This window comes from Lissotriton vulgaris, chromosome 8 (genome assembly GCF_964263255.1).
Source record: "Lissotriton vulgaris chromosome 8, aLisVul1.2, whole genome shotgun sequence".
Lineage (NCBI taxonomy): Eukaryota > Metazoa > Chordata > Amphibia > Caudata > Salamandridae > Lissotriton > Lissotriton vulgaris.
This window is the reverse complement of record NC_141696.1, coordinates 1,268,998,267-1,269,024,003: the sequence shown is the minus strand read 5'-3', so window position 1 is coordinate 1,269,024,003 and position 25,737 is coordinate 1,268,998,267. Positions and strand designations below refer to the sequence as shown.

Here is a 25,737-nt window from a genome sequence, read left to right as displayed (position 1 = left end):
CGGGAGGGTCACTCCCTCCCGCCTTCCAAAAGTTCAGTACTGTTTCCGGTTTCCCATCCTTGGGGATTGTGTCGAGAGGGGGTGACGGGTATCTCAGCCATATTAACTGCATCTTTTATGGTAGAAATTACCAAAATAAAGATTTAAAATGAATGAAATGACAAGTACGAGTGAGCGAGCGAAAGGTGTAAGAAAGTGGCTCTATACATACTGGACCAAAGTAAGGTACAGTGTGTATAGAGTCCCCAATCCCCAGAGGTATAACAGAGGCTAAAGTCAGATCTGACCTTACTCTCTAATGTGGTAGCTTGGTCGAGCAGTAAGGCAGTATCAAAGGACAGTGTAAAGCATTTGTTGTACACACACAGTCAGCAAAATGTTTCACACACTTAAGACCTGAACTCTAGCCCAATGGTTTTTTATATCAAAAGATATAGCGGTTTTATTTTAGAACCAACAGGTATCAAAATATACTTTTCTCAATATGAGTGACTTTGGGTAATTACTTTACAGACAGGCAATAGACTTGGTAAGTACAATAGTTACTGGAGTTGCAATAGGCAACACAATTCTAAACACAATTTAACATTGAGCTCAATGGGTTTGATTACTTTCAGGATTACTTTGCTAACCACAGGACTGGATCCTGGATTCAGTCTCGGGACCCAAGCTGTAAATAGTTAAGTAAAAGCGTTTTGGTTACAGTTGTACTTTTTAAAGGATATAAATGTATTTCCAAAGTTGACACAAAAACTTTTCAGAGAAAAACTAGCAATGTTATCCTATGGAAGGAAATTCAAGTCACTGGTAAAGTAGGTACTCGTTCCTTTTGTAATCCAGTACTGGACTCCTAGGTCCACCACTGGGACCTCTACCTAAGGCAGGTAAGTATTTACATTTCAGCAGTTGGTAGGATTTTTAAGGAATATTTGTAATTTGCAAAAATCAACACAGACGAAATTTCAGATAAAAACAGTCAATGGTTTTCTACGGAAGAAAATGCAGGTAATTGGCAAGTACAGTTAAGATTACTTTTGCGGTTCAGCACTGAGCTAGAAAGTACAGCACTGGCATCTCTCCTGATCCCAGGTGAGTATTTCGGAAATCGTTATTTGGCTGATTTTAGAGGAATATTTTAAAGTTTCAAAACTCCACACTTAGAAGAAATTTCGTTGAAAACCAGTCCATGTTAGCCTATGGAAGGAAAGTGAGTTATCGGCTTTCAAGTGAGTACTCGACTGGTGAGGTTAAGGTTCTGGGCATAGACTCAGGGTCTCCCAGGGTCGGAAAGGTACAGTTGTTACACCCTCAGCGGCTCAGGGGCAGCCGGGTGAAGAGAGAGTAGGCCCAATGAAATCTAATGGAGGGTAGGGGGCCTTTGGTTGGTGGCTGCAAGCAGGCAGGCCACTCGGCTGTGGGAGCGGAGTTCCTGGTCACTTACTCAGGGCAAGTGGGGAAGTAGCGTAGGGTAATAGTTGCACTTCCAGCGGCACTCGGGCGGCTGGGTGCAGGGCGCTTTTGAGCCGTTGGGCGCTCCATGTTATCCAATGGGAAAGTTACAAAGTGAACTAAGGCTGCAGGCTCGGGGACTGAGATTCTTCAGGTGCGACCACCACTTCGAGAGGTAAGTTGGGTTCTTGGAGAAGAGGTAAGTACCCAAAAGGAGGGCACAAGGGGCCATGGGGCGCCGGGTGCAGGGGTATCTTTGGGTGTCGGGAAATTTACCCTCGGCTGGTCGCGGTTGGAGGGGTCCCTGGTTCTGAGGCTGCAGGCATCGTCTGGGTCGTCGAGGAGGGTTTTTGGGCATTGGACTTAGGGTCCCAGTCGCCGGGGGGACGTCCTCGTGGTCTTGGATCACTCAGGCATGGGCCGGGCTCGGCGGGTGCAGAGTGGGCTGGATTTGCGGTTCCTGGCTGGCCCCAGGGGTATGGTTGTTGGAGCAGAGCCTCTGCACAGGGGAGTCCCAATCTTTGAGAGGGTCAAGGCAGGCAGGCAAGTCATCCGGGTTTCCAAGGTTGCTGTCCACAGGAGTCACCGGAATTTAGCAGGAGCAGTTCCAGGGTCGGCAGGCTGGTAGTGCTGGGGCCAAGTCAGTTGGTGCCGCCCTGTTAGCAGCTGCACGGTGGGTCTTCTTCTTCTGGATCTTCTTTCTGGTTTTCTTATTGCGATCTGAGGAAGGAAGGTTCAGGATCCCCCTAAATACTGAATTTAGGGGCGTTACAGGTAGGGCAAGGGCAGGGACCAAGAGGTCCCTGTCCTGAGGGGGGGGTACACCCCCCTAGTCTGCTCCTCTCCTGTGGTAGGGGGGCAGAAGCCTAGCTGTGATTGGGCAGGGTTCCCCATCTTCAAGAGCGGGTGGGGTTGGCACAGGCTGGCACACTACCCTTCCTCACGTAGGGTTTCCCGCCAGTCTTCCCGCCAGAGTGGGGGTCAGAACTGGTGGGGGCCAGTTGCTGAGTACAGCAAGTGGTCTGGAGAAGTTCACAAAGGAGGCCGACCTTTGAAGCTTCCCCTGCCCATCCTGGGGGAGGAGACCTAGCTCCTCGCCCAGGATGTGCATTGTTGCAGGCCCAGGAGAGTGGGGGCTCTCCACCCAGGGGTCCAGCAACATGTCTGCTGTGTCTGCAGCCTAGGCAGCCTCCCAGTCCAGACATGGATTGTAGGTTAGGCTTTCAGGGGGTATCTCTAAGATGCCCTCTGGTGCATTTTACCTTAAATCCCACACTGGCATCAGTGCGTGTTTAATGTGCTGAGAAGTTTGATATCAGTCTTCAGTGTAGCCATTATTGTGCTTTGGAGTTTGTAATGACAACCTCCCAGTACCATATACTTCTAATGATATCACTGCACTTACAGTGCCCAGGAATGGCCCTGGGTACTGTAGGGGCACAGGGTTCATGCACCTGTACCCACACCGCTGGCATAGGGCACCCAGCTAGAGGGGGGACTGAGGTATGCCAGGGCAGTGGGTTTTGTGGGCATGGCACACAGGGATGTGTGTCATGTCGACTCTCTGTTTAGTTCTGCACTTAGACACTCAGCCTGCAAAGGTAGTGTGTGGTGTCAGGGTACAGGGCTCCAAAGGGTGGCACAATAAGTGCTGCAGCCCTTAGGGGTCTTCTCTGGTCATCATGCCCTGGGTACCTAGAGTACCATTTACTAGCGGCTGACAGGTGGCCAGAGATGCCAATTGGGTTTTGGTTTCAACACAGTTTTAGGGAAGGAACACGGACCCTGGGCACCTGGTTGGTAGGCGCCCAGGGCACACTCAGTCAAAGCACATCAGCAATTCAGCAAAAAGTGGGGGCATACCAATGCAAGAAAGATGGCACTTTCTCACAAAAGGGTATGTCTTGCTTCCGTGATTCCTGATGGAGTCGCGAGTGTTGTGTTCTGGGTTGTGTAATCATTTGTAGGTTCGTGATTTTAGAGGAGATCGAATGAGACACGATAGCTAGTCGGTTTTGGGATATTGGGTACTAAGGTGGTAGGTTGGTACACCGCTATACACGAGGTCCTGTTTTCCTGCGCATAGTTCTGTGTAGATGCAGAATCCCCGCAACAGTGCCATGCACTTACTGAACACCCTGGGAGCGGATTTCAAACCGAATGGAAGCACTTTGAATTGGTAATGGTAACCTGCCACTTCATACCTTCGAACATTTTGATGCTGATGGTGAATAGGCATGATGAAAATAGGCATTAAGGAGGTTGAGAGAATCCAGATAATTCCCTTTTTCCATGAGAAGAAGAATCTCCCGAAGAGAGAGCATCCTTAAAGATTGTTTCTTGATGATCTGGTTCAGCATCCTGAGGTCTATGACCTGCCTCCATTTTACATTTTTCTTTTTGATGAGGTAGTAGTGAGAATAAAACTTCTGATTTTGTTGGCTGAGGGGTACTTCCTCTACGGTACTTCCTCTATGGCCTGCTTGAGAAAAAGCGACTGCATCTTGTTTTTGAGATCCGGAAGGTGACAAAGCAGAACCTTCTGCTGTGGTACATTTGGAGAATGCTGAATTAATTCCAGAGTGTGGCCATGCTGGAAGATGTCTAGAACCACTTTGTCTGAAGAAATTTAGCTTCATTTCAGAAAGGGTGCGGAGAAGACGGAAATGTGACATGGGACTATGGTGGCAGGGGCCTGATTAACTTCATTGCCTCCTATTGGAGTCTTAGGACTTTCCAGCAGGTTGTTGCCTCTTGCGTCCTGCAGGTCTCGAGTAAGACTGAGCAGTTTTGGATTAAAAAGCCCTGTTGTATGGGTGGTAGGTACTCTGACGATGTGGCTGGTGCCGCTATTGAAATTGCGGACGGGATAAGAATTGCCCCCGCACTCTACCTTGAAAGGAAGCTCCGCTGCTGGAGATTGCCTAAGGCTTTGGCCGTGTGCGTGTCTGTCTTTATGGATTGAAATGCCTCATCTAAGTGCTTACAAACATGCACTCTCCATCGGAAGGCATGTCTAAAACATTAGCTTGGACCTCTGGACGAAAGGTGGTTGCCTTTACCCAACCCTGGCCATGCAGCACCAACGCTCATGCCATCTGGAGAAATGCAGTGAATGAAACGTCCATGGCTATTTCAATGAGCTCTTTCTCCTTCCAATAGAATCTCCTTAGCCGCTTTCCTTTTAGCTACCGGGACATACACCAGCAGAGATGTCTAACCACATCTGCCAGTCATATCTCCCAAGAATGGCCATGGCATTACAGACTCGAATAGAGGTGGCCACCAATGCCGAGAACCTCTTTATATATTGACGAGGCAGCACCCCTCCTTATCTGGTGGGGCTGTACAGGGAGGCCCTGGATTCATGGCTCTACTCTGTGCTGCTTGCATGATGACAGAGTCCGGCTTCGGGTGACCAATGAGGCATATAGGCAATTCGTCAGGAGCTTTGTATTTTTTATACGACTTTGGAATGACAGTTGGAATTGAGGTATGCGTTTTCATTAGCTTCAGTCCATTTTGCCATAGAAAGTCAACTATAGGGATTGCCCTTACTGAATGTTGAGTGCCTGGTTTAAAGTCATATAGAAAACATTCAGTTTGTTTAGCTGGCATAGGCAAGTCAAAACGCTTGGAGGCACGCTCCAGAAGATCATGAAATCCCCCAATATCTGCAGGAGGGGAATCCGCAGCCGACAGATGGGAGATGGTGGCATAGGGGGTATGTAGTCCTCTCATTCATCAATGGCGCCTATGTCCGTTTGTATCTCTCCTTCCTCTGTCTGAGCAGTCCGAGAATCCTCTGTGAGGACTTTAGGAGAAGGGATGGTCTTTCCCCTAGTAGATTTGGGAGTGCTTTGTCCTGGAAGAATAGTGGAAACTTCTTGAGGTGGTGAAGGCCTCTGAGGAGCAATTGCGTCCAGAAAACGCCTGTAATAATCATCAATCATATGACGGAGATCAGAGACACTGGAACGTTTATGGATGATTCCCTAAACTGATTAAGCTTATCCTCCCTATCATCAAAAGGGTAACGTTCCTGGAAGGAATCTGGCCACTGCATAGCAGACGTGTCTCTCTCCACAAAAGAAAATTCTCCTGCCAGGTAAAAAGATGGCTCATTGTCCTCAATGTCCCCATCATCAGGATCTTGGCACTTGACCCTTAACTGTGATTGACTGTATGCAGGGCCAAACATACTTTCATCCTCTGATTCTTGGAAGTCCAAAATGCGAGCAGGAGGTAATGGGGGTATCTTGGAGAAATCCTGAATCTGTCTGGGATGAGGAAGATTTTTTTCCTCTGTCGACGGGCTCAATGATGGTGCAATTGCCGATGCGATTGTCTGCGACACTGCAAATGGTGGTTGGATGGTTGTTGGGAGTCGTCGACAGACCGGTGGTCGACGGTGACGGTCGACTATGTTATCTTCGTCAATGCTCCCGCCGCCGTTGCTGCCATCGTCATCGTTCCTCTGAAGGAAATATGACTTCCACAACATTTTTAAAGTCTGAACATAGAGAGCAGCATGCAATTGATGTTGAAGCCTTCCTTGGCACAGGCACAGAGTTTTAACTTTGCCTGCTTGGAGCTTTTCTGTCTTAGTTGACAACACCTGGACCCTGCTCTTCAGCACCTGGTCATCGTCAAGCCCCATTTGGATCCAGCTTGCAGCTTGCCACACCGACAACTTTTGGGTGACCACTTTTCCTCCATAAAAGTTGCTAAGTCTGAAGGTAAACTTACCACTAGGGCAATCCTGGTCCCTGGATCTGACTGGCGATGTATTGCAGTGTGCCTTACCTTTTGACTTTAACCTGGTTTAGATAGCATCAAAAAGCACAAAGCATCAACTGAGGTCATTTCTAAATTTAAACTTTCAAAAATTCATATTCCCAGTTTTACGTCTTGAATTTTTGTTATTTTGGTGTCATTTTATTCAGTAAATTATTCTCCATTTTGTAAATCGGTTTGTACTTTTTCTTGTGTTATGTTTTCATTTTATTACTGTTTGAGTATTGTATTAATACTTTATACATACCCTCCGAGTTAAGCCTGACTGCTTTGTGCCAAGCTACCAGAGGGTTGAGCACTGGCTTGTTAAGAGACTTTAGTAGCTCACCCAGACAAGGATTGTGATTAAATTAATTGGGCTCTTCTCTTCCTCAACTAATACTCCAATTTCTTCCATATACCCATCCACATGAAATCATTCTTCCACTCTTTTCTTCGCATGTATCTTAAATTATGTTTATGTTTGCATGCATTTATAGTAGAATGCCTATTGAGCTGTGATTTTTCATTATGCATGAATACAATATTTTTACGTAAAAGGTGCATTACGGACATATTTGAGCACTAAGAATAGGCATTTGCCTATGCAGGCTTTATTAGCATTAAGAGTTGCATGCATTTAGGAATTCAATTTAACATGTGAATTGTCGAATAGATGTTTGCATTTTTATAGTTCTCACTGGAAACAAAAACAAATGGTCATCTGCATCCTAACAGTCAAAATCTCTGGTGCACAGACCTTTTTGTCAAACTTTTATGAGATACTGTTATAGAATTTAGTTGCAGCTTCAGCATTCCAAAAATTACCCAATATGCTCATTCAAGCTTTTGATTAAAACTGTCTTTGCAAAGAATTAGTTCAGAACTCCGCTACTGAACTCATTTTCATTTTCCAGTGGTCATTCATCCCATTCTATATCAACTGTTCGTCTTGTGATTACACCTTGCATTCAGACTCAAAACACTATAGCAACAAATGCCTCCCTGTATCACGTAATCTTGTGTTATATCAATTTGCAGAATTAAGCATGTCAAATTAAAATAGTTTTCCATCTACCAATTTAAGTCAGAAGATTAAATCATACCACAATGCCAGCAAAAGGAGCAGTCTCGTGTTAAAAAACACATGAATGTATATATTGTTATATATGCAAATAAGTTTGGGCACATCCACTATAGCTTCCTTCAAACTGAAGTTTCTATAAATACAAAAGCGGGGGTGGGGGTGAAGGGTGTTTTTACAGAGCAGTCTGGTCAGATTAACATATTTTTTTATCAGTGAAAATGTCCTTAAACAAATGGATATTGCTCTCTGATTCTGGTTGTTTAGGCCATATAAAAGCAGTTAAACTAGTAGCACTGACGAAACGACCTATAGGGAAAGCCTAGTATGAATCAGAAATAAAAATTACATACCTGGTTTCTGGGTCTAATGAATCCATCATTTTTTTATCTGCCAATAACCTTTTTAAACTTTGGCATAGTTCCACATTTGTGTTTAACCTAAAACACAAAACAACATAATTAAAAAGACAATCAATACAATTAGATAGAATGTCAATTTAACAGACTAGTTATATACTAAATATAGATAAGAAGAGATCAAGAAACTTAAAACAGTTGGTACTGGAAGAGCAGAAGTAGGGAGAATCTGATCATTATAATATTAAATACAGCACCTTATCCACAGAGCGGGGTCTGTTGTGGAAACCCTTCATTGGCACACAAGCGTTTTTAACTCTAAATGCTAATTGCCCCTATATGGTGGATAAAAGAAGCCCATCATTTTTAACAACTACAGTCGCTTACATGGATGGGATGGGTTCCACACAGGTGGAAACCGTATTTTCCTTTTCAAGCCCTCTTGAAATTCATGAAAAACAGGGACTTTAAAAAACAGTTGCCGTTTGAGACTTTCTGTACAAAGTACATGCATTTGAATCAAACACTAATGGAGGCTCAGCCTAACTAAATGTAATTAGTAAGGAACCAACACCTCCTGTGGACTTGGTAGAGGATTGTAACAATGTACATACAAAGCAACAAAAACATAATATTTTACATTTGTTCAAGCAGCAAGAACTGGTGGCAGGGAAGACTTGCTTACTTTGAAATCTGCATTCGTTCCTCTGAAAGATCTAGTTGTCCATATTTAAAGGCTTCATGTGCTAATCTGAGAAACAGAGAGCTCAGGTCAAGTTGTAAAATCCTGGGATTGCTCTTGGATAACAGGTAGAGATTGCACAGTGGTCTTATGAGAGACATGACTAATAGTCATAGCAAACCTACGAACTGCATTTGCTTTGTCAATGGAAGCAACTGGGATTTTTGAGGATCCTGAAGTTATAAACTGCTGAGGGCTCTAAGGTTTGAAACAAAAAAAAATCCTATAGCTTTTGACTATTTTTCCAGACTACTCAATGTAGGTGCTGCTGTGTTTAGAGCATCAAAGGGATCATCATGAGGAGTCTTCAGTCGGATAGGATACATCTAAAAGTCTTTTCAATTGTCCTTTGGATCTACAATCCGGTCAGTCAGTGGGGCATTCCAATAGTCATCATCATCATTATTATTATTAAGCGAGTCAGCATTACCGAAGAGGCGATGATCCTCCAGCAGAGGAAATGCCACATATTGCTCATATGTGAGCGGCTATACAACTCTCTTAGCCTTAAACAGCTGTATTTGGGCTGAATTTTGCATCATCAAACTGCTTGGTGCATAATACGTTCTCAGTCTTGATGGGTCACTTGCAATGCTTACTTTGTAAAAGAATAAGTGCCTACATATTTATAGTTCAAGAACTAATCATTCTCTCCTCAGAATTGATGGAGTAACTGAGTTCTAGAAAAACTTCCAAAAAGGTTATAAAAAACTAGCACAACAAGAAGTACAAACACGAGCACCCTAAGGGTTTATGGGCCATCTCAATTTCACTAAAGAAATGAAGTAAGCATTCTGAAAGTGGCCAAGGTTTCTGCGGTGCAGAGACCAACAAGAATATTGAAAACTGAGAAAGCAACTATGAACAAATTTAGAAAGTCAACTTTATTAAAAGAGAAATACACAGTACTCTGCTAAAACAAGGATGGTTGTAGAGTTCCAGTGCATGCAGTACACAAAGTAACATAGCCACCACTCACCCCGAAAATAGTCCTAGGTAGTTTGTGCTTAATTTGAAGTCATAATTAGGGAATGGATGAGCAAATCAGATTGATGAGAAATTATCTCAGAGAAAAAAAGAGTCCTTGTAATTGCAAATGTAACCTACCTTTCACAGGATAGTGTCTAAAAATGAATGCATCAGAGTCCTACATTTACAGCTTCCACATTTGAAAGTTGGCATAAAGAAATACTAGTACACAATGCTACATACACAAATAGTGCAAATGATTACTTTTTGTTGGAAAAGTGTGTCAATTGAGCTAACAAAATGCCATGCATACTGAAGCGAAAGATAAACGGGAGGCCAATCTCACTCCAATTCCCAACCTGCACAGAGGCTGGAAAATCTTTGATATATTAAAGTCTGCTGGTGCGATGGGCTGCCTAAACAGAGGGAAATTAATAAGAAAACCAGTAAAATGAACACAGGATTAATGGAATTACAGCCCAGAGGAAACCAATATCAGTCATTGCTGTAGGTGTTAACACCTTCGACGCTTATGACGAGCTGAGCTCGTCATGGGGCACAGTGGAGCTGTGCTCATGACGAGCTGAGCTCGTCATAACTGCCGCGGAACACCCACGCGGGGCTAATTCCCCTCCTGTGCGGGTGTTCTGGGCGGAGTCGTGACGAGCTCAGCTTGTCATGAGCACAGCACCACTGTGCAGCATGATTAGCTGGGCTCGTCACGAGCACCGCACGCGCCCCCCCCCTCCCACCACACCGCGGGGAAATTAGCCCCGCGTGGAAGGGGTTAAGCAATTCCCCTTCCCGGGAGTTGGCTACAATCTGGGAGCATGGCAAAGAAACTGAAGCCAGCAAAAGCATAGAATGGGCATTAAATCCCAAACAGCGGCAGGAGGCCACCCACCACAAAGAGCCCAAAACAATACTCTTCATTCCTGACTACAGATCCAAAGGTCGCGTAGATATTTTAAATCGAAGGAATATCTTACAAGTTCTGAACTCTATTACATCTTTAGCTACGCTAACTACTCAAGATTTGGAGGCTGTCGAATTCATCACTCTCAAACATCTATCTGAGCAGGAAATAACAAAAACAATCTGGAACTCTGGAGAATCGGCGAAAAAAATCTTAAGAGAGGAAAACCAATTAAAAGCATGGGGGATTCGAATCAAACCATTCTTCAACCCAGGCTACCCAGCTCCATTACTCCGCAATCTACAAGAGAAGGCTAACTTGAATTTGAGCAAACACCGTCCAGATATTCCCATAAAATCAATATAGAGAGGAGCACGAGGATGCTCAATCGAACAAAAGGTTGGTGCACCCCCTCTGCAAATAATCAACGGTCTTCCGACCCAAAAACAAGAATGGGACTGGATTGCAAAAACAATTAACTTCAGACAGAGCAGCCAATGACAATCTGCAGAGCGAATTGGTACCCCCTCAAATACAAATCGGTCGCTTAAATTGTGTTCTTGGAACATAAACGGTCTAAGAGCAAAAATCAACAACAAGGATCTATTGCTATATTTTCAGCAGTATGACTTAATACTGTTACAAGAAACCTGGTCAGCAGAACCGCTCCATCTTCAGGGCTTTAAAACATACCACCTCCCAGCAAGGAGAACTTCAAAATTTGGTCACGTGAAAGGTAGTTTAAAGATTTACACCTCAATAGAAACAATTAACCACGTAAAAGAACTGTTAAATAAAAATATTCCGGGAACTGAAAACGGGGTCACTGCAGTCCAGCTGGAAATATCAACACCGGGTTCCAATAGGCAAGAACTTATCCTGGTTAATACCTATCTGCACCCAAAGGGGAAAAAAAACGGCGCCACTGCCCTGGTGACAGAATTGAACAAACTAATAATGGCAGTGGACAATCCGAACCTTATTGTCTCAGGAGACTTTAATATGTTCCTTTCGAAATCATCAGGGAAGAACTATCCAATGAAAGATTATTTGCAGGTCAGGGGGATTCCGCCTTTGGAAGTGTGCCCTTGGGGCAAACAAACAAATCTATCAAAAAGCTTAACAGAAGACCTAACCAATTTGGGTCTGATTTCGGCAAATGGGCGATCACTGGGGGATCGTCCCCAAGCAGCAACCTTTCACAACTCAGTCACATCATCGGCGATCGAGTACACCTTCTTGTCTTTTTCATTGTTCGCATTAGTACAAGATTTTAAAATCGGAATATCTGACTGCAGTGACCACCTCCCGCAAGAACTGTCACTGAGGGCACAAGGCACAGCGCTAAAATTTTTAGCAAATGGCCCAAAGCTGACGACTTCAGCAAAATGCAACAGAATTAAGTGCAACACTAGCGACCCAGTTTGATTAATGCAAGAAGCAAAGATGTGCTGGGAAAGTGCTGCTGAGCTGAACGATAGCAAAATACTCGCCTGGGAGTCCTTCTTGAAATTCTTTGGCCTAAAGAACACCAAGCTTAATGTCGCTAAAGAAATCGAGGTACGGACAAGCCAAAACAAAACATTGTCTAGTTCGTCAAGCAACCCAAAAAATTACCCTCAATCCTCTCTAACGCCTAATCTAAGGGCAGTAAAAACAGCCATCAATAGAACACTCCGCGAGCTGCGGAACGATGGGAGCGACAATGACTCAGCGTCTAAATTGAGATCACTAAAGTGTAAAAAGAATAAAATCCTGTGACGAATCAAACAAGAAGCCGCGGAAAAAAATTGGACAAAACTTCTCTATGATTCAAAAAATAATAACAGTGCAAGATTTTGGAAATCTGTAAATAAAATAGATAATCCGAATGCCCCTGGAGTGAACTCCCACATCACAGAGGTATCCAGGGTAAATTATCTGTTCCAACACTTTAATGATGAAGTACCAAGCATGGGCCACCGAAATCCATAACTCTGCAAGCGGATCGCGACGGCCCTTAAGCCCCTAGCTGCCGACACCAACTTCCCAAGTTCGATTGAACAACTGAAGGGACGAATTGCGAAAGGACGGAAGGAGGGAGCCCCAGGCCCAAACGGAATCCCTCCCATTGTCTATAAACAAGACCCAACCTATTGGGCAGAACAACTCCTCCCGCTCTTTGTAGAAACCTGGAAGGCTGAACAATTTCCGTCCTCCTGGAGGGGTTCAATAATTGCTTCAATCTATAAAAAAAAGGCAACAAAAATGAGGCTAAGAAATACACTCATAGCTCATAGATATAGATGCAAAATACGTTTCAGGGCTACTCTTGGAAGAACTAACCTCCTGGGCGTCAATTAAAAAATTAATCCCTATCAACCGGACTGGATTAAAAAAAAATCTAGGGACCTCGACAAACATCCTAGCCCTTTCCCTGCTCATAGATGCTGCCATCAAACATAAAAAACCATTATGCGTGTGCTACATCGACTTATCAGCCGCTTTTGATAGCATCGACAGAGGGAAATTGTGGTCAAAACTTTCAAAGTGGGAGGTGGACACCAAATTGCTCAACTTATTGATCTTACTACATTCAGACACCTGGATCCAAATAAAACTGGGGGCTGGCAATTGTTTATCAAAAGAGATTCCGACCACAAAGGGACTGAAACAGGGGTGCGTCCTCGCACCGACCCTGTTCAACCTTTTTGTGTCGGACCTTTCTAAAGATCTGGACAACTGCAACCATCACGCCCCAAAGCTAGGGGGTTTTACACTGTTGAAATTATTATATGCAGACGATCTGATACTAATCAGCCACACCCCAGTAGGCCTGCAACATCTTACTAACACAACAAGTACATTCTCTGATAAAAATGGCCTGACCATAAACATGGAAAAATCGAAGGTTGATGGTTTTTAATCAAAAATCAAAAGAGCAAACATTTCAATGGTCTCTGCATGACCACAAAATGGAAACAGTTAAAGAATACAAATATCTGGGGATAATTTTTTATTCCAACGGCTCATTCCAGCGACATGCAACAACAATAAAAAACAGAGGGATTTCACTGGCCATTGCTTTAAAAAATATGAAGAACAAAATAGCGCGCCCAAACTTAATCCCCTTGCTGGACATATTTCGCGCAAAATTGCTACCATCAATAACATATGGCAGTGAATGTATGAGAGGGAGAGAGGAGGACACTCTAGACAAAGTGGTCAGTAAAACACTCCGAATACTCTTCTCTCTCCCCCCCTACACCCCCCCAGCACAGTTAAGGCTGGAGTTTGGTCTACAGAAGCAGCAAATTGCACGTAAAGGCGCATATGCTAAATGCTGGCACAAAATAAAGAATGCTGAACCAGACTCGTTGAACGCCCACCTTTGGAAAGGGCAGGAGACAAACAAGGGATCTCCCGCAACGGTGTACCTTCAAGCAGCTATAAAATCCCTTGCATTAAAAGACCTTTGGCACTTGAGCTGTTCACACAAGTGCTTCAAGCGCCTTGTCAACAAGTCAGTGAAAATTCTTTCCATGGAAGACAAAAAAGCCGCCCTAACCAGGAGATCACACGGGTGGTTCGTGATCCAAGGCTACACTAGCGCCCTACCTCAGCCATACCTCAGTACCAGCTTCTCAAGGAAGGTGAAGGAAGATTTCCTGCGGCTGAGGATGGGGGTAATTCCGTCAAAAGTACATCTTCCCCCATGGAAACGCCTGGAACCGAATTCCAATTGCAGGCTTTGCGAATATCCAAAGGAGGACGTTCTGCACTTGTTATGTAGCTGCAAAGCTCTAGACAGTGCCCGAAGGGGCAAACTAACACAGCTCTGGAATCAAAATGGTGTGGGAACTCGCAGACAAGCCCTGTTGATCAGCTTCAAGGGAGAAAATATCCAATTAGCCTGCAGTCTAGTGCGCTTCATGAAAACAGTTAACACGATCCAAAACCCAGAGGCCAGCGATTAAACTTGACTTAAAAAGACCTGCTTTTGCATCTTAAGAAACTCTCTTTTGATTAACAAAGACTCAGTAAACCTTGAAAAGCTTTTTTTTTCCTTTTTTCAAACACAATGTATTGCATCACTTTGCACGGATCTTTCGTCCATATTTGTTACCCTCTTTTATTGTTTTTAACTGTTTTTGTAAAACTCTTGATTATGTATCTACTCCAATGTTTTTTTTAAAGAGTCATTGCAAAGATTTTTATTAATCACGCAATAAAGTTTATTATTATTATTGAAGCCAGCAGGTTGAGAAATAGAAATATTTCTAATAGTCTTGTTTAATGAAAACTGTGAAACAAAGCATGTGATCACAGTTAGGATTCACAATCTAAAGTATGAACCCTAATCCAAAGGGCCCTGGACAAAAAAGACATTAGAATCTGTTGCAAACTGTATACATTTAGAGAAATTCTCGAACTGCAAGAGAAAGATTTTGAGGAGACAAAGTCAATTTAGGACACTCATGAGCTTACTGGGTCCATATTGTTTTTGTAACCATGTCTCATTGATCCTGGCACCCATAGAGCGGTGTTTATGAGGCCACTTGTGAATGATGAAAATCTGGCATTTTATGAAGATTATGGTAAATTGATGTTTAAACCCTTTCCTTTTGCCAAATAAGTGCAGGACACTAACAGTATTCAGTTTCCAGGAACTACTATATTAATATCACACTTCCTAGTCAATGTTGCGGTCCACCTTTCAAAATAAAAAATACAACATTTCAAGCAAAATCAGTGGGCTAATGAGCCAGAGAGGCAGTGATCGGTTGCTAGTAGATACTACTATATATCGAAGACTACTTGGAGGGCAGTAGATCCTTGGCTTACTCCAGGCGGAATTTAGTACAAATCAATCAACCATATTCCAGATCTTTGAGTAATCTGACATCATCCATGAATACACTCAGGTGAAGCACCTGCCTCAGTATGTGGACTTTTTAGACTTCTATGTTCTACTCAAACTGCTCTTTCAAGAAAGCTTATAGCCAAAATTTGCTTTTGAGAATAAATGGAAAGGTTCGACACACCAACTATTGTATTAGAAGAGAGTTTTGCTTTTTTTTTTTTATAACAGACACTTGCCTTCTCAAGAACAAAATGCCCACATCAGTACCTTTACCATAAAATGCTTCACAAAGAAATGGATAGTTTCATTTCAGTTCAAAGATGATCCACAGACCCAGAAAAGCAGGTCAACTGTCAACAGAATCAAATGTAAATGTAAATGTTTTTGTACTTGTATAGCGCGCAGCTACCCGGACCGGGTCTCCCGGCGCTTGTACTCATACCGCTAAGGAACCCTTCCTGGTTTTCCTTGTGAAGTGTCCACTCCTGGGCACCCCCATGGTGAAACCAGGCATCCTCGCGCTGTTGGGGCCGTTGTGGAGATTAAGCAAGCTATTGCCCAGAGTTGCAGAGTGGGACCCATGATTAGAATAGGCACTGAGGCGAGAATATCCGGTCAGAGGAATTTTGAGCCCGAGACCCGCCGAGGCGGAAATCGAACCCTGGTCCCGGGCCAGAGCTCTGCATCAAGGTCTGCCGCTCTAACCATTGAGCCACACTTCTCCACTAATCAACTATGTCTGTATGTATTTTGCAAAGCAGCAATCAAGTTTTTCCCCTCGATTTGAGGTGCTGGCGCAAAGAAATGCAATCACGTTTTAACAATGATATCCACCAATAGTGAAAGAAAAATCTAAACATACTTCTCAACCATAGTGCCTATGCTTCTGCACGCATCTTCAGCAGCTTCTCTGAAAGCAGGGTCTGGGTGTGCTGCTTTTACAAAATCAGCCTAGGAAAAGGACAGAAAAAAAAATTTGATTTCTTTTAGTTAAAGACAAAAAATGAACGTGTCCATCTGTAATGCAACTGGTGCTCATGTAAAGCACCCCGATATCTTCGGGTCAAGTTTTCGTTATATAGAACACCCTCCCCTTCCAAATTAAAAATTACAATATGTTAAGTTAGCAATTCGATTCTCTCTCTCTCTCTCTCTCTCTCTCTCTCTCACACAGAGGTGGCGGGGGATGGAGGAGGGCTGGAATTCAGATAAGAACTGAAGTGACTCTCACACTTTCCAAGGAACGCAAATAAAGTTTAAAATGACAAAAAACGGGTCAGCGTAGCGATACCAAGCTAGGAATTTGTGAGCATTTCTAACCAAGCAACTTGTAAAGAGTGGTGTCAATGTGGTGGATAGATTGAGGTCATTTAAGAGCCTGTATAAAAGGTGCATGTATGCTTAAAAAAAGGGGGGGGGGGAATAGATTATTAGTAGGTCATGATCGGTGAAGCCGTATATTAAAAAGTAGCTTATACATTTAAATGTCTATGGTTAGGTCCACCAGCATGATAACTGGTATATTAGGGCACAGGGGTGTGGCACCAACTTTTCAGTGACAATAAGTGAGCTTTATCAGATGCACACTTAGGCCATCAACTTAGTTACAGGCTGGTAAACACTTACTGCATATGTAATGTGTGGATGGAAATAATAAAACACGGTCTTCTCTGGAATGATTCATAAGCGGTACTTATGGACGACTGCAGAGCATCATATCCAACAGTAGACATGGTCAACACAAAATTCAAAATGCCTTCATATAGGAAAAATGTTTTCAGATGTAAACTGCAAGTGCATAGTTTAGTTAGGCAATAAATACAATAAATAGAAATGGTTTAACAAAATCCAAACTACTGATGCACAACCAGATGGGACAGTCTTGAACAATCACTTTCACAATTTTCAGTAATATCTGGTTCTAAACTTGTTAATGTCATTTCAACCCCAGCAGCTGAATACCTGGAGCCTTCCTTGGGGGCAGCAAAAATTCATAGACTGGAGACCACAAATCAAAGCAAACTAACAGAAGAAATAAGGCCCCCATACAAAGAAACATATAATTGACAATCTCATGTCATTAGGGGAAAGGGAATGTTGTCCAATAACTTAGACAGAATACTAGGACTCCCACAAGTACCATGGGCAGACGTACCTCCACAACCAAGCTATAGGCCTACAGACATATTACAGGAAACATATGATCGATGTAGATAGCCTCAATATGTATTGATTTCCAGCGGCAGCTAAGAAAGACAATACCTACCACTGTATACTCAATCGCCAAAACAGTCTCAGTCTCCCTGTACATTTAATTCAAGGGTGGGAAATGTTATGCTTCACTATATCTAAAATCTTAAAATCTAATACAACATTTCAACAAAACAAATCAATGAATCTCATAATCAGAGCTGAGAAATCTGGGAAGCAGGTCAATAGATCCGATTTGGGATGTCTGAGCGATCCAATGCCAAACAATGAGCAGAGTCAAAATCACAACTTGCCGCTCGTGCCAAGTTGGATATGGAATTTAGACAAAGGAGTTTGCAACCCACCTTTCACATAAAGTTTGTGCATGAAGGTCAAGAACAGCAGGAGTATCTATATGGAGGGTATTTGGTGTATTTGCCAGAATAGGAAAACCTGTGGGAGGGGTTAATCTTTACAATAATTGGATGGCTGTTGCCTGAGAGACAGCAGTAGATACCAAGGGCAATGAAAATTAGGCGCAAATGTGGGTGTGACAGAGTGGGACTGTCGGTCAGCTTCAGGCTGTTCACTACTTCCTACCATATTTACGTTACTTCTTCAAGTCCTGTTCAATGTAGTTTGCTAGTGGACCCTGCCCATTCTCTTGGTCCCGGTTCTTAAAATCTGTTGACCATTCTATATCAGTAGGATCCACAAAAAACAGGAAACTTTCCTATTCTCCAGTGTAACAGAGTTCTCTAGTTTTGCCATTCATAGTAATATTCATCATGGAAGATTTGGAAAGGCCACATTTTAGGACCCATTCTGTGAGGTAAGGTCATGCAGCTAGACATTTGACAGGTTTTTGGATTGCCTGCCTTTAAGACTTGAAAAGACCTTTTTATTGGTCTCCACTGCTGGTGTCTCAGGATATAATGGGCTTTGGTGAGGTCTTGTTTGCAATACAATGCAGTTCCTGTGGGCGCTTTATCATTCTAACAGTGAATAGAGTGTCATCTCTAGCAGGCATGAAACTATGTCTAACAGAAAGCGCAGCATGTCTTTCGCTCAGCAGTCTCAGGAATTCCCAAAAGTCTGATATTATTATGCTTACAGGTTTCCTCTAACGCTACATTAGGCTAAGGAAAATGCGATAGATCTAGGCTGAAGTCTGGAACTGTGTGTAAATGATCTTCAACTTCATCCAATCTTTTTTCAGAGAAATGCAGATACAACATGTCAGTGCAGCTAAACCTCATCTCCTGTAAGACTGTTGAAGTCATGCTGTTTCCAGAGTCGCCATGATTTTCTTTGTGATGGTGCGAAGTGCAACTCCAGCCACTTGGGCACTGGAATGCAATCAGTGGGCACTGTGACTAGCACAGATTACCTTCAAGAAGAAAAATGGCCTACAAAGAAGGGAAGTAGATATTAGCCAGTTCGGTCATAAATGAGGCCAGAGGACACAAGGTATCAGATATGGGTGTGAGCTCTTTCAAATCAATGTACATAATGTAATGCTCAGTCAAGTGGATTCTGAAGGTGGGTCAAGCTACAAATCCTTGATGCCACAAACCAGGTACACCCAGGCATAGACTCTACAAACAATGCAGCAAGTCGGAGGATTGCATAGTATTTCTGATACTGCACCTGGTCCTATGCTGCTGGATGCCAGGCCCTCTTCGCAGTGGCCTGGGCCCCGACGGTTGTAACCGTGATGCAGACCGACATTGGAGTGTTATGTTATGTTAGGAGGTTCTTGTAGAGCGCACTATCACCGTAGGTTTCCTGGCGCTGATTGGGGTACTGAAGTGGCAGATTAGAGTTTATCCAGATTGGGGGAAAAGCCAGGTTTTAAGGGACTTACGGAAAAGGATGAGTGATGTGACGGATTTGAGAGAAAGAGGAAGAGAGTTCCAGAATGTGGGGGCAAGATATGAGAAACTTCGGCCTCCCATCCTCGTAAGTTTAAAGGGTGGGATGACCATGAGGTGAAGATGAGAGGATCTGAGGGTGCGAGGGGGGCAGTACGGAGTGATGAGAGATTTCAGAAAACTAGGAGAAGGGCCAGTGAGGGACTTGAATACTAGGCAGCCGGTCTTAAAGGCTGCCCTGAGATTGATAGGAAGCCAATGCAGTTTAGCAAGGAGGGGCTTGGCCGACTGCCATTTAGGGATCCTAAATACAAGTCGCGCCGCTTGGTTCTGCACGACCTGTAGCCTGTAGAGCAAGGTTTTAGGCAGGCCATGATATAGAGAATTGGAAAAATCCAAACGGGAAAGGACTAAGGCCAGAGTGACTTGAAGTAGGACTGCGGGGGACAGGAGGTAGGCAACCTTCCTGATCCTGCGGAGCTGGTACATGCAGGAGGAGACCACTGCCCCCACCTGGGCCTTGAGAGAGAGTTTGGAGTCAATAATGATACCCAAGCTCTTTACGGATGTCACAGGGACAGGGGGAGGGCCGAGTCCAGAAGGCCAAAAGTGTGGACCCCAGTAGATGGAGCTCCTGCCAGGAAGAAGGAGCTCTGTCTTTCCAGGATTCAGCTTAAGCTGATTTTGGCTCATCCAGAGGAGAATATGAGACATGACAGAATGAAAATTAGAGACAGCAGAAGGGGTGGAGAGAGGAAAGATGAGTTGTAGGTCGTCAGCGTAGTTAAAGACGGTGACGTCCCACTGCCTCAGAGAAAGAAGAAGGGGGCGAAGATAGAGGTTGAAAAGGAGGGGAGACAGAGAAGAACCCTGGGGGACACCGCAAGTGGAGGAGACTTTGGGTCCACGAAAGGTACCCAGACTGACCGTCTGAGACCTACCAGATAGAAAGGAGTGGATCCAAGCCAGCGCCGGGCCCTGGAGGCCGGCCTGCTCGACACGGCGGATGAGAATGTCATGATCCACCGTGTCGAACGCGGCCGACAGATCTAACAAGACCAGGGCCTGGGGGATGCCCTTGTCGGCACGGCTAAGATGACTGCCTCCGTGGAGTGGCCGGGTCGGAAACCGGCTTGGTTAGACTCCAGGAAGTTCGAATTTTCGACAAACTGTGAGAGGCTAGCCGTAACATGGGCTTCCAGGATTTTGGAGAGATAGGGAAGGAGGGAAATAGGTCGGTTTTGGCTGGGACCGATGGGTTGGCCCCCGGCTTCTTCAAGAGAGGAACTAAAACGGCCTCCTTAAAAGAGCCAGGCACCGTGCCCGAGGAAAGAGACGAGTTCAGCAACGGAAGAATGCTTTCGGGAAGGGAGAGGCAGATGTCTCGCAGTATAGACGGGGGGCAACAGTCATCCGGGGAACCAGACTTGACCCGGGTAGCTAGTTTTGCTAGGGTGGCTGAGTCAAGAGTAGGGAAGTGCAAAAGTGAGGAAGGGTTATGGGGGACCGGAGTAGTAACAGCGTCAGGAGAGAGGGCGGTGATAGAGTCCTTAATCATAACAATTTTTTCAACAAAAAAGGAGCTAAGGGCATTGCAAGATTCCTGGGTAGAGGCCTGGATGGGGAGAGTCCTGGTGTCAGTAGTGAGTTCCCCAATCACTTTAAAGATCTCTTTGGATTGGATGGGTGCAGAGAGAATTCTTTCCGCGATATATGCAGATTTGGCCGCGATGATGGCTTTCTAATACTTGTTGCGTGCGACCAAGTAAGTCTCCCTGCTTGAGGTGTGATAGTCCCTTCTCCACCTGCGCTCCAGTTGGCGGAGTTCAAGGTGTTGCTGTTTAAGATCAGAGTTATACCACTTATGGGAGTGATTGTGCCGTGACCGAGGGAATTTGGTGAGGGGGGCTAAGATGTCGCTGGCCGAGACAAGCCAGTGAGAGATGTCATGAGCTAGCTTGTCAGTGCTAAGGTCAGACGTGAGGGAAGGGCGGGATTTCGAGAGGAGGTCAAGAAAGACCTGAGTGTCTACGGCCCTCCATTTTCGTGCCATGCCGCCCTCTGAGGGAGGGGCTCTGATATGGCCAGTAATGGTGAGGGTGGCGTCGACCAGAAAATGGTCGGACCAAATGCAGGGAGTGATCACCGGATGGGAGAGCTTGACCCCATGGGTCCAAATGTGATCGAGAATGTGTCCTCCAGTGTGTGTGGGGACGTCAATGTATTGTTTTAGAGTAAGGGACGATAGGGCCTCGAAGAGCTCAGTGGCCTGAGGGCCAGCATCCTGATGTAGGTACCAGTAGTTGAAATCCCCGAAAATGGCTACACGAGGGGAAGAGGTGGTGAGATTGGCTATTTGTTCAACAAAAGAAGAGGGAAAGAGAGGCATAGGGTACGGGGGGCGGTATAGCACCACGAGCGTGACAGCGCCCTCTTTCGTGCCCAGGTTGATCACTGCTGGGAGAATGAGCGAGGAGGTAGAGATGATTTGCAGGCTTTTCCGGATTACTGCTGCAACATCCCCCTCCCTGACGGCCACCTGATCGATTGGCATTCAGCATGTAATAGTCGGGAGGTAACGCTGCCAGAATATCTGGGAGCGAGTCTTCCGAAAGCCATGTCTCCGAGAGTAGGAGTATATCCGGACTCTCGGTAGTCAGTAAAAGGAAGATGTCGATCTGGTGCCTAATGAAGGAACGAGTGTTGAGATACAAAACGCGAAGGCTTGACTCATGGGTAGCAGGTGTGTCAGCCCCTAATAGAGGGGGTGAGCTTCCCATGATTTCCAGAGAGGTAATACGAGCCCAGGTGATAGGGTGAAGGGGGCAGGAGGGGAACTGAAGTGCTTTAAGTGCCGCGTTGCTGTAAGTAATGGGTGCAGCAGCGTCCTTGGCCCCTGCGCCCGTCTGAGCACGGACGGGCACAGACGGGCGGGACTTAGGCGCGACTTCGGCGCGATGACGGCGCGCCCGCTGCGCCCGTCCGCTGCGCTCCCTGTGAAGAGGGACCATTTTATAAGGCCGAGGGCGGGAGGGGCCGAGCGCTGCACCGCTCGCCTACTCCCTCACCCAAGATGGCGGCTCACCAGGTCACGACCCAGGCAGCACCTTGCTCGGCTGCAGTGTGCGGGCCGGGAGGCGGAATCAGCTTGTGGAAGTGCAGCGCGACCGGACGGGTCCCAGCGCGCACTCCGAAGACGAAGGTGAATTAAAGGCAGGCGGCGCGAATAAAAATAAGACAGCTCCAGGGGACCTGCACAACAAAAGTGGGCCCCCACAACCCCTGACCTGACGCTAGCCCTGATACCCTGAGGCAGGTGCTCATCCGGAGGGGAGTGTCTGGCCCCGAGGAGCACCGGCCGGCCCCCAGGTAAATGCTTCCGCCTCGGGGGATAAGCGAGGGGCTCTGCTTTGGCCATTGTCTGCCGCGTCCATCAGCGCCACCACGCAAGAGGCCGTGGTGATCCATGGATGCCCTTGCGGCAACTCTGGCAGGCCCATACCCCGGTGCTCCACGCCCCCAAACGTCCTGAAGGCCAAGTTGCCCCACAAAGCCAGCCACGTTTGGTGGCACTACTGAGATGCATGGCGCCCACGGTCCAACCCCTGAGGAGACCAACTCCGGTGAGGCAAGCCAGGAGGGAGCTGAAAGTGCCATTGTTGTCCACCTCGGTACATCCGAAGGAGGTTGCAATCTGTGGCAGGCTCCACACAGCTGCCCCTGGTGCGATCTTGGTGGTGTAGGGGAGGGCCTGGGTGGACGTGGGCTGGTGAGGAGATGGCCGTGTAGAGAGGGGTGTTGGGTGGTTCACTGGTAGTGCCCTGCTGGGCCTTGCTGGGGAAATAACATCCCGGCAGTGCAGGTGTGGACTACAATTCTTGCCTCCTGGTGCTGGACTATCATCCATCCACTCTTTATGGCTCCCCCATCATGGCGTGAAACAAAAACTCCTTCCCCACAGTGCAACAGAAAACTGACAAGTACACTAAACAGGCGACGCTGGCGCAGCGGGTGGAGAAAACACACGCTCAGTGGGGCTGCAGAAGTCCTCTATTCTGCAGGCAATCCAAGACCTCTAGGAAAAATTGGGGAACTGAAAGTAGAACTGTCCCTGATCCAACAAGACCCACGGAATACAGAGGAAAGGGTCATGAAGGTGGAGGGCACAGTCACTGAAACTGAGGACACAATCCAGTCGTATTAATACCGACTCTCCTCCCTACCACATTTAGTCAGTATTCTGGAGGCGCCGGTGGGGGATGCTGAAGGACTATCGTAACGCAATAACTTGCAGATTGTGGGCATCCTAGAGGGTGTGGAAGGAACCACGCCGACCTCGCTCATCTCCGACTGGCTTAGGAGCTGGGTGCCACCTTCAGAGGTCTCAGCCTGCTTCATCGTAGCGAGGGCACACAGAACTCTAACTGCAAAACCTTCAGTGGGCACCCCGCCTCGTCCCTTCATAGCCCGGGTACTTAATTAAGCGAATCGAGACATCGTCCTCTGGGCGGTACGTAGGACACAGACCTTGGTGTTCCAATCCTTTCGGGTAATGATCTGCCCAGAATAAACTCTGATGGTTTAACAACAAAATAGGTCCTTTTAGGAAGTGAAAAAAAAAGTTAGAGACATCAACATTCAATACATGCTCCTATTCCCGGCCCACTTGAAAGTTATACTCCAAGATAAGACCTTGTTTTTCAATACGCTGGAAGTGGCCTGGGACTAGATGGAGGATCGACCCAACCTACATAGTGGTGGCTCCATCTTGCTAACGGAAGGAAGAGGAGGTTGGAAGGGTGGGAGAAGAGGGCCCTCAGTTGACTGACACGCAGCTCCTTCGGGCTGTACTCGCAGTCACGAGCGCAGGGCTTGCTTTCTGCAGTTGGAGGTGTCTCCTGCGAGGGTAGTGCCCAGAGCAGCATATGACACTTTCGCAGATGGCTACTGCCCTCACAGGAACTCTCATCATAAGTGGTTTTGCATAGGCTTGGCAAGTGCATGTACATGTTGTTGGGAAGGTGTGGTGAGGCTCGGGGATAGCGGATAATCCAAGCCCTGAACAGTTTTATTTTATGATTTTGTGTTATTTTGGATTGGTGAAGGAGTGTTGCGGGGTGATTTGGGCGGGGGGGTTGCACGGCAGGAAAGATACACTTCTCAGGTTAGCCCAGTTGGCTACTGTCCCTCGATGCAGCAAAACAGGTGCTTCTAGTTGGCAAAGTATGGGGTGGGAGTTGGGCAAGTGGATGGGTAGGTGGTGAGGAAGGGTTCTATTTTGACCCAGCATTGGTACGCCTAGACACATTCACTCAGAAGTCACACAGATGACACACAGTTAGAACACACGCATCGTCACTTGAGCTGCTCTTACTTCAGGCAAATGACTGAACGGACTCCTGGAAACATACTCTTCTGGAGAGGTTTAGCATCCTCTTGTGGAATGTTTATGTGTATGGCATGTTAGATAAGTTTAAGAAAGGGGCCGTCTTGAAGACAGCCCACAAATTTAACCTCGATATCTCAATGCTCCAGTAGACGCATCTTATGGGAAATCACTCTGCCCCTCTCTAGCTCACAGGGGATACTCGCGGGTGTTCCACTCAGGGTTCCACTAGGGCTCGAGGGGGGGTTGCCATCCTTATCAGCAACTGGCACCCTACAGAGTTCTCCAATTTCTCTTTGTGCTAATGCTCCCCGTCTCTCACCTCCAGGTTCGTGGGGACTCTGGACCGCCTCCGTACGGAGCTCCCAGAGGCCTGTGGATTCGGGGAGGGGGCTCAATGGGATTAGTAACGCTGGTCCGTATCACTCTGCCGCCTCAAACATGGTGGGGACTGGCCTGACACTCCTCTCCACTTTCCTACATAACATGTCCCTTTTCAACGTGTAGAGGGCGCACCACCCGAGGAACGCTGCTACACCTTTTATTCCGGAGCGCATAGGCCCTACATTCTCCTTCCCAGTGTACTCACTGTCCAAATATTGGCAAGAGGACTGTCGGACCACTAGCAGATACTGCTGGACCTTGCCTGATGTCGCCAGTGGGAGTTGAGGACGGCCCTCGCAGAGCTTCAGGCTGGTAGGGAGCTAGGGTCAACGGCTTCCCAGCAGAGTTTTGGAGACTCATATGGCCTCAGGCAGGTACGTTTTTGATGCATACCTTTAGTAAATCCCTGACAAGAGGCAAGCTGTTCAAGGACCTTCAGGCAGCAGACATTGTGGTACCTCCTCCGGCCTACACGTGAACAGGGCCAAGTCATCCATTTACCTCATCGCCCAGTGTCTAACGGCAATACCATGGGCACCGGAGTTACAAGTGCTCCCCTCAGGGTTCAAATTCCTAGGGGTATTTGTTAAGAAAAACAGGGCTTGGGCTTACGAGGCCAACCTCCATTCTCAACTGGTAGGCCTGACAAATGATGTGAAGGTCTGGTTCTCCGTCCAGCTATCCTTACTCAGACACTTTGCCATAATCAAGATGGTTTCATTCCAGTGGCTTTCATACTAGCTCCGGAATCACCCCTTCTTAATT

At 46.1% G+C, this 25,737-nt stretch overlaps 1 protein-coding gene across 1 annotated transcript in view; it reads right to left on the bottom strand.

The window, feature by feature from the left end:
• The window catches only part of MIPEP (mitochondrial intermediate peptidase), an 833,321-nt gene that overhangs the window by 786,759 nt on the left and 20,825 nt on the right, over positions 1-25,737 (bottom strand). The window contains exons 3-4 of the mRNA XM_086935192.1: positions 16,001-16,089; positions 7,663-7,749 (exon numbers count right to left, since the gene is read on the bottom strand). Of these exons, the coding sequence (XP_086791318.1) occupies positions 7,663-7,749; positions 16,001-16,089 (176 nt within the window). The remainder of the gene's footprint in view (positions 1-7,662; positions 7,750-16,000; positions 16,090-25,737) is intronic.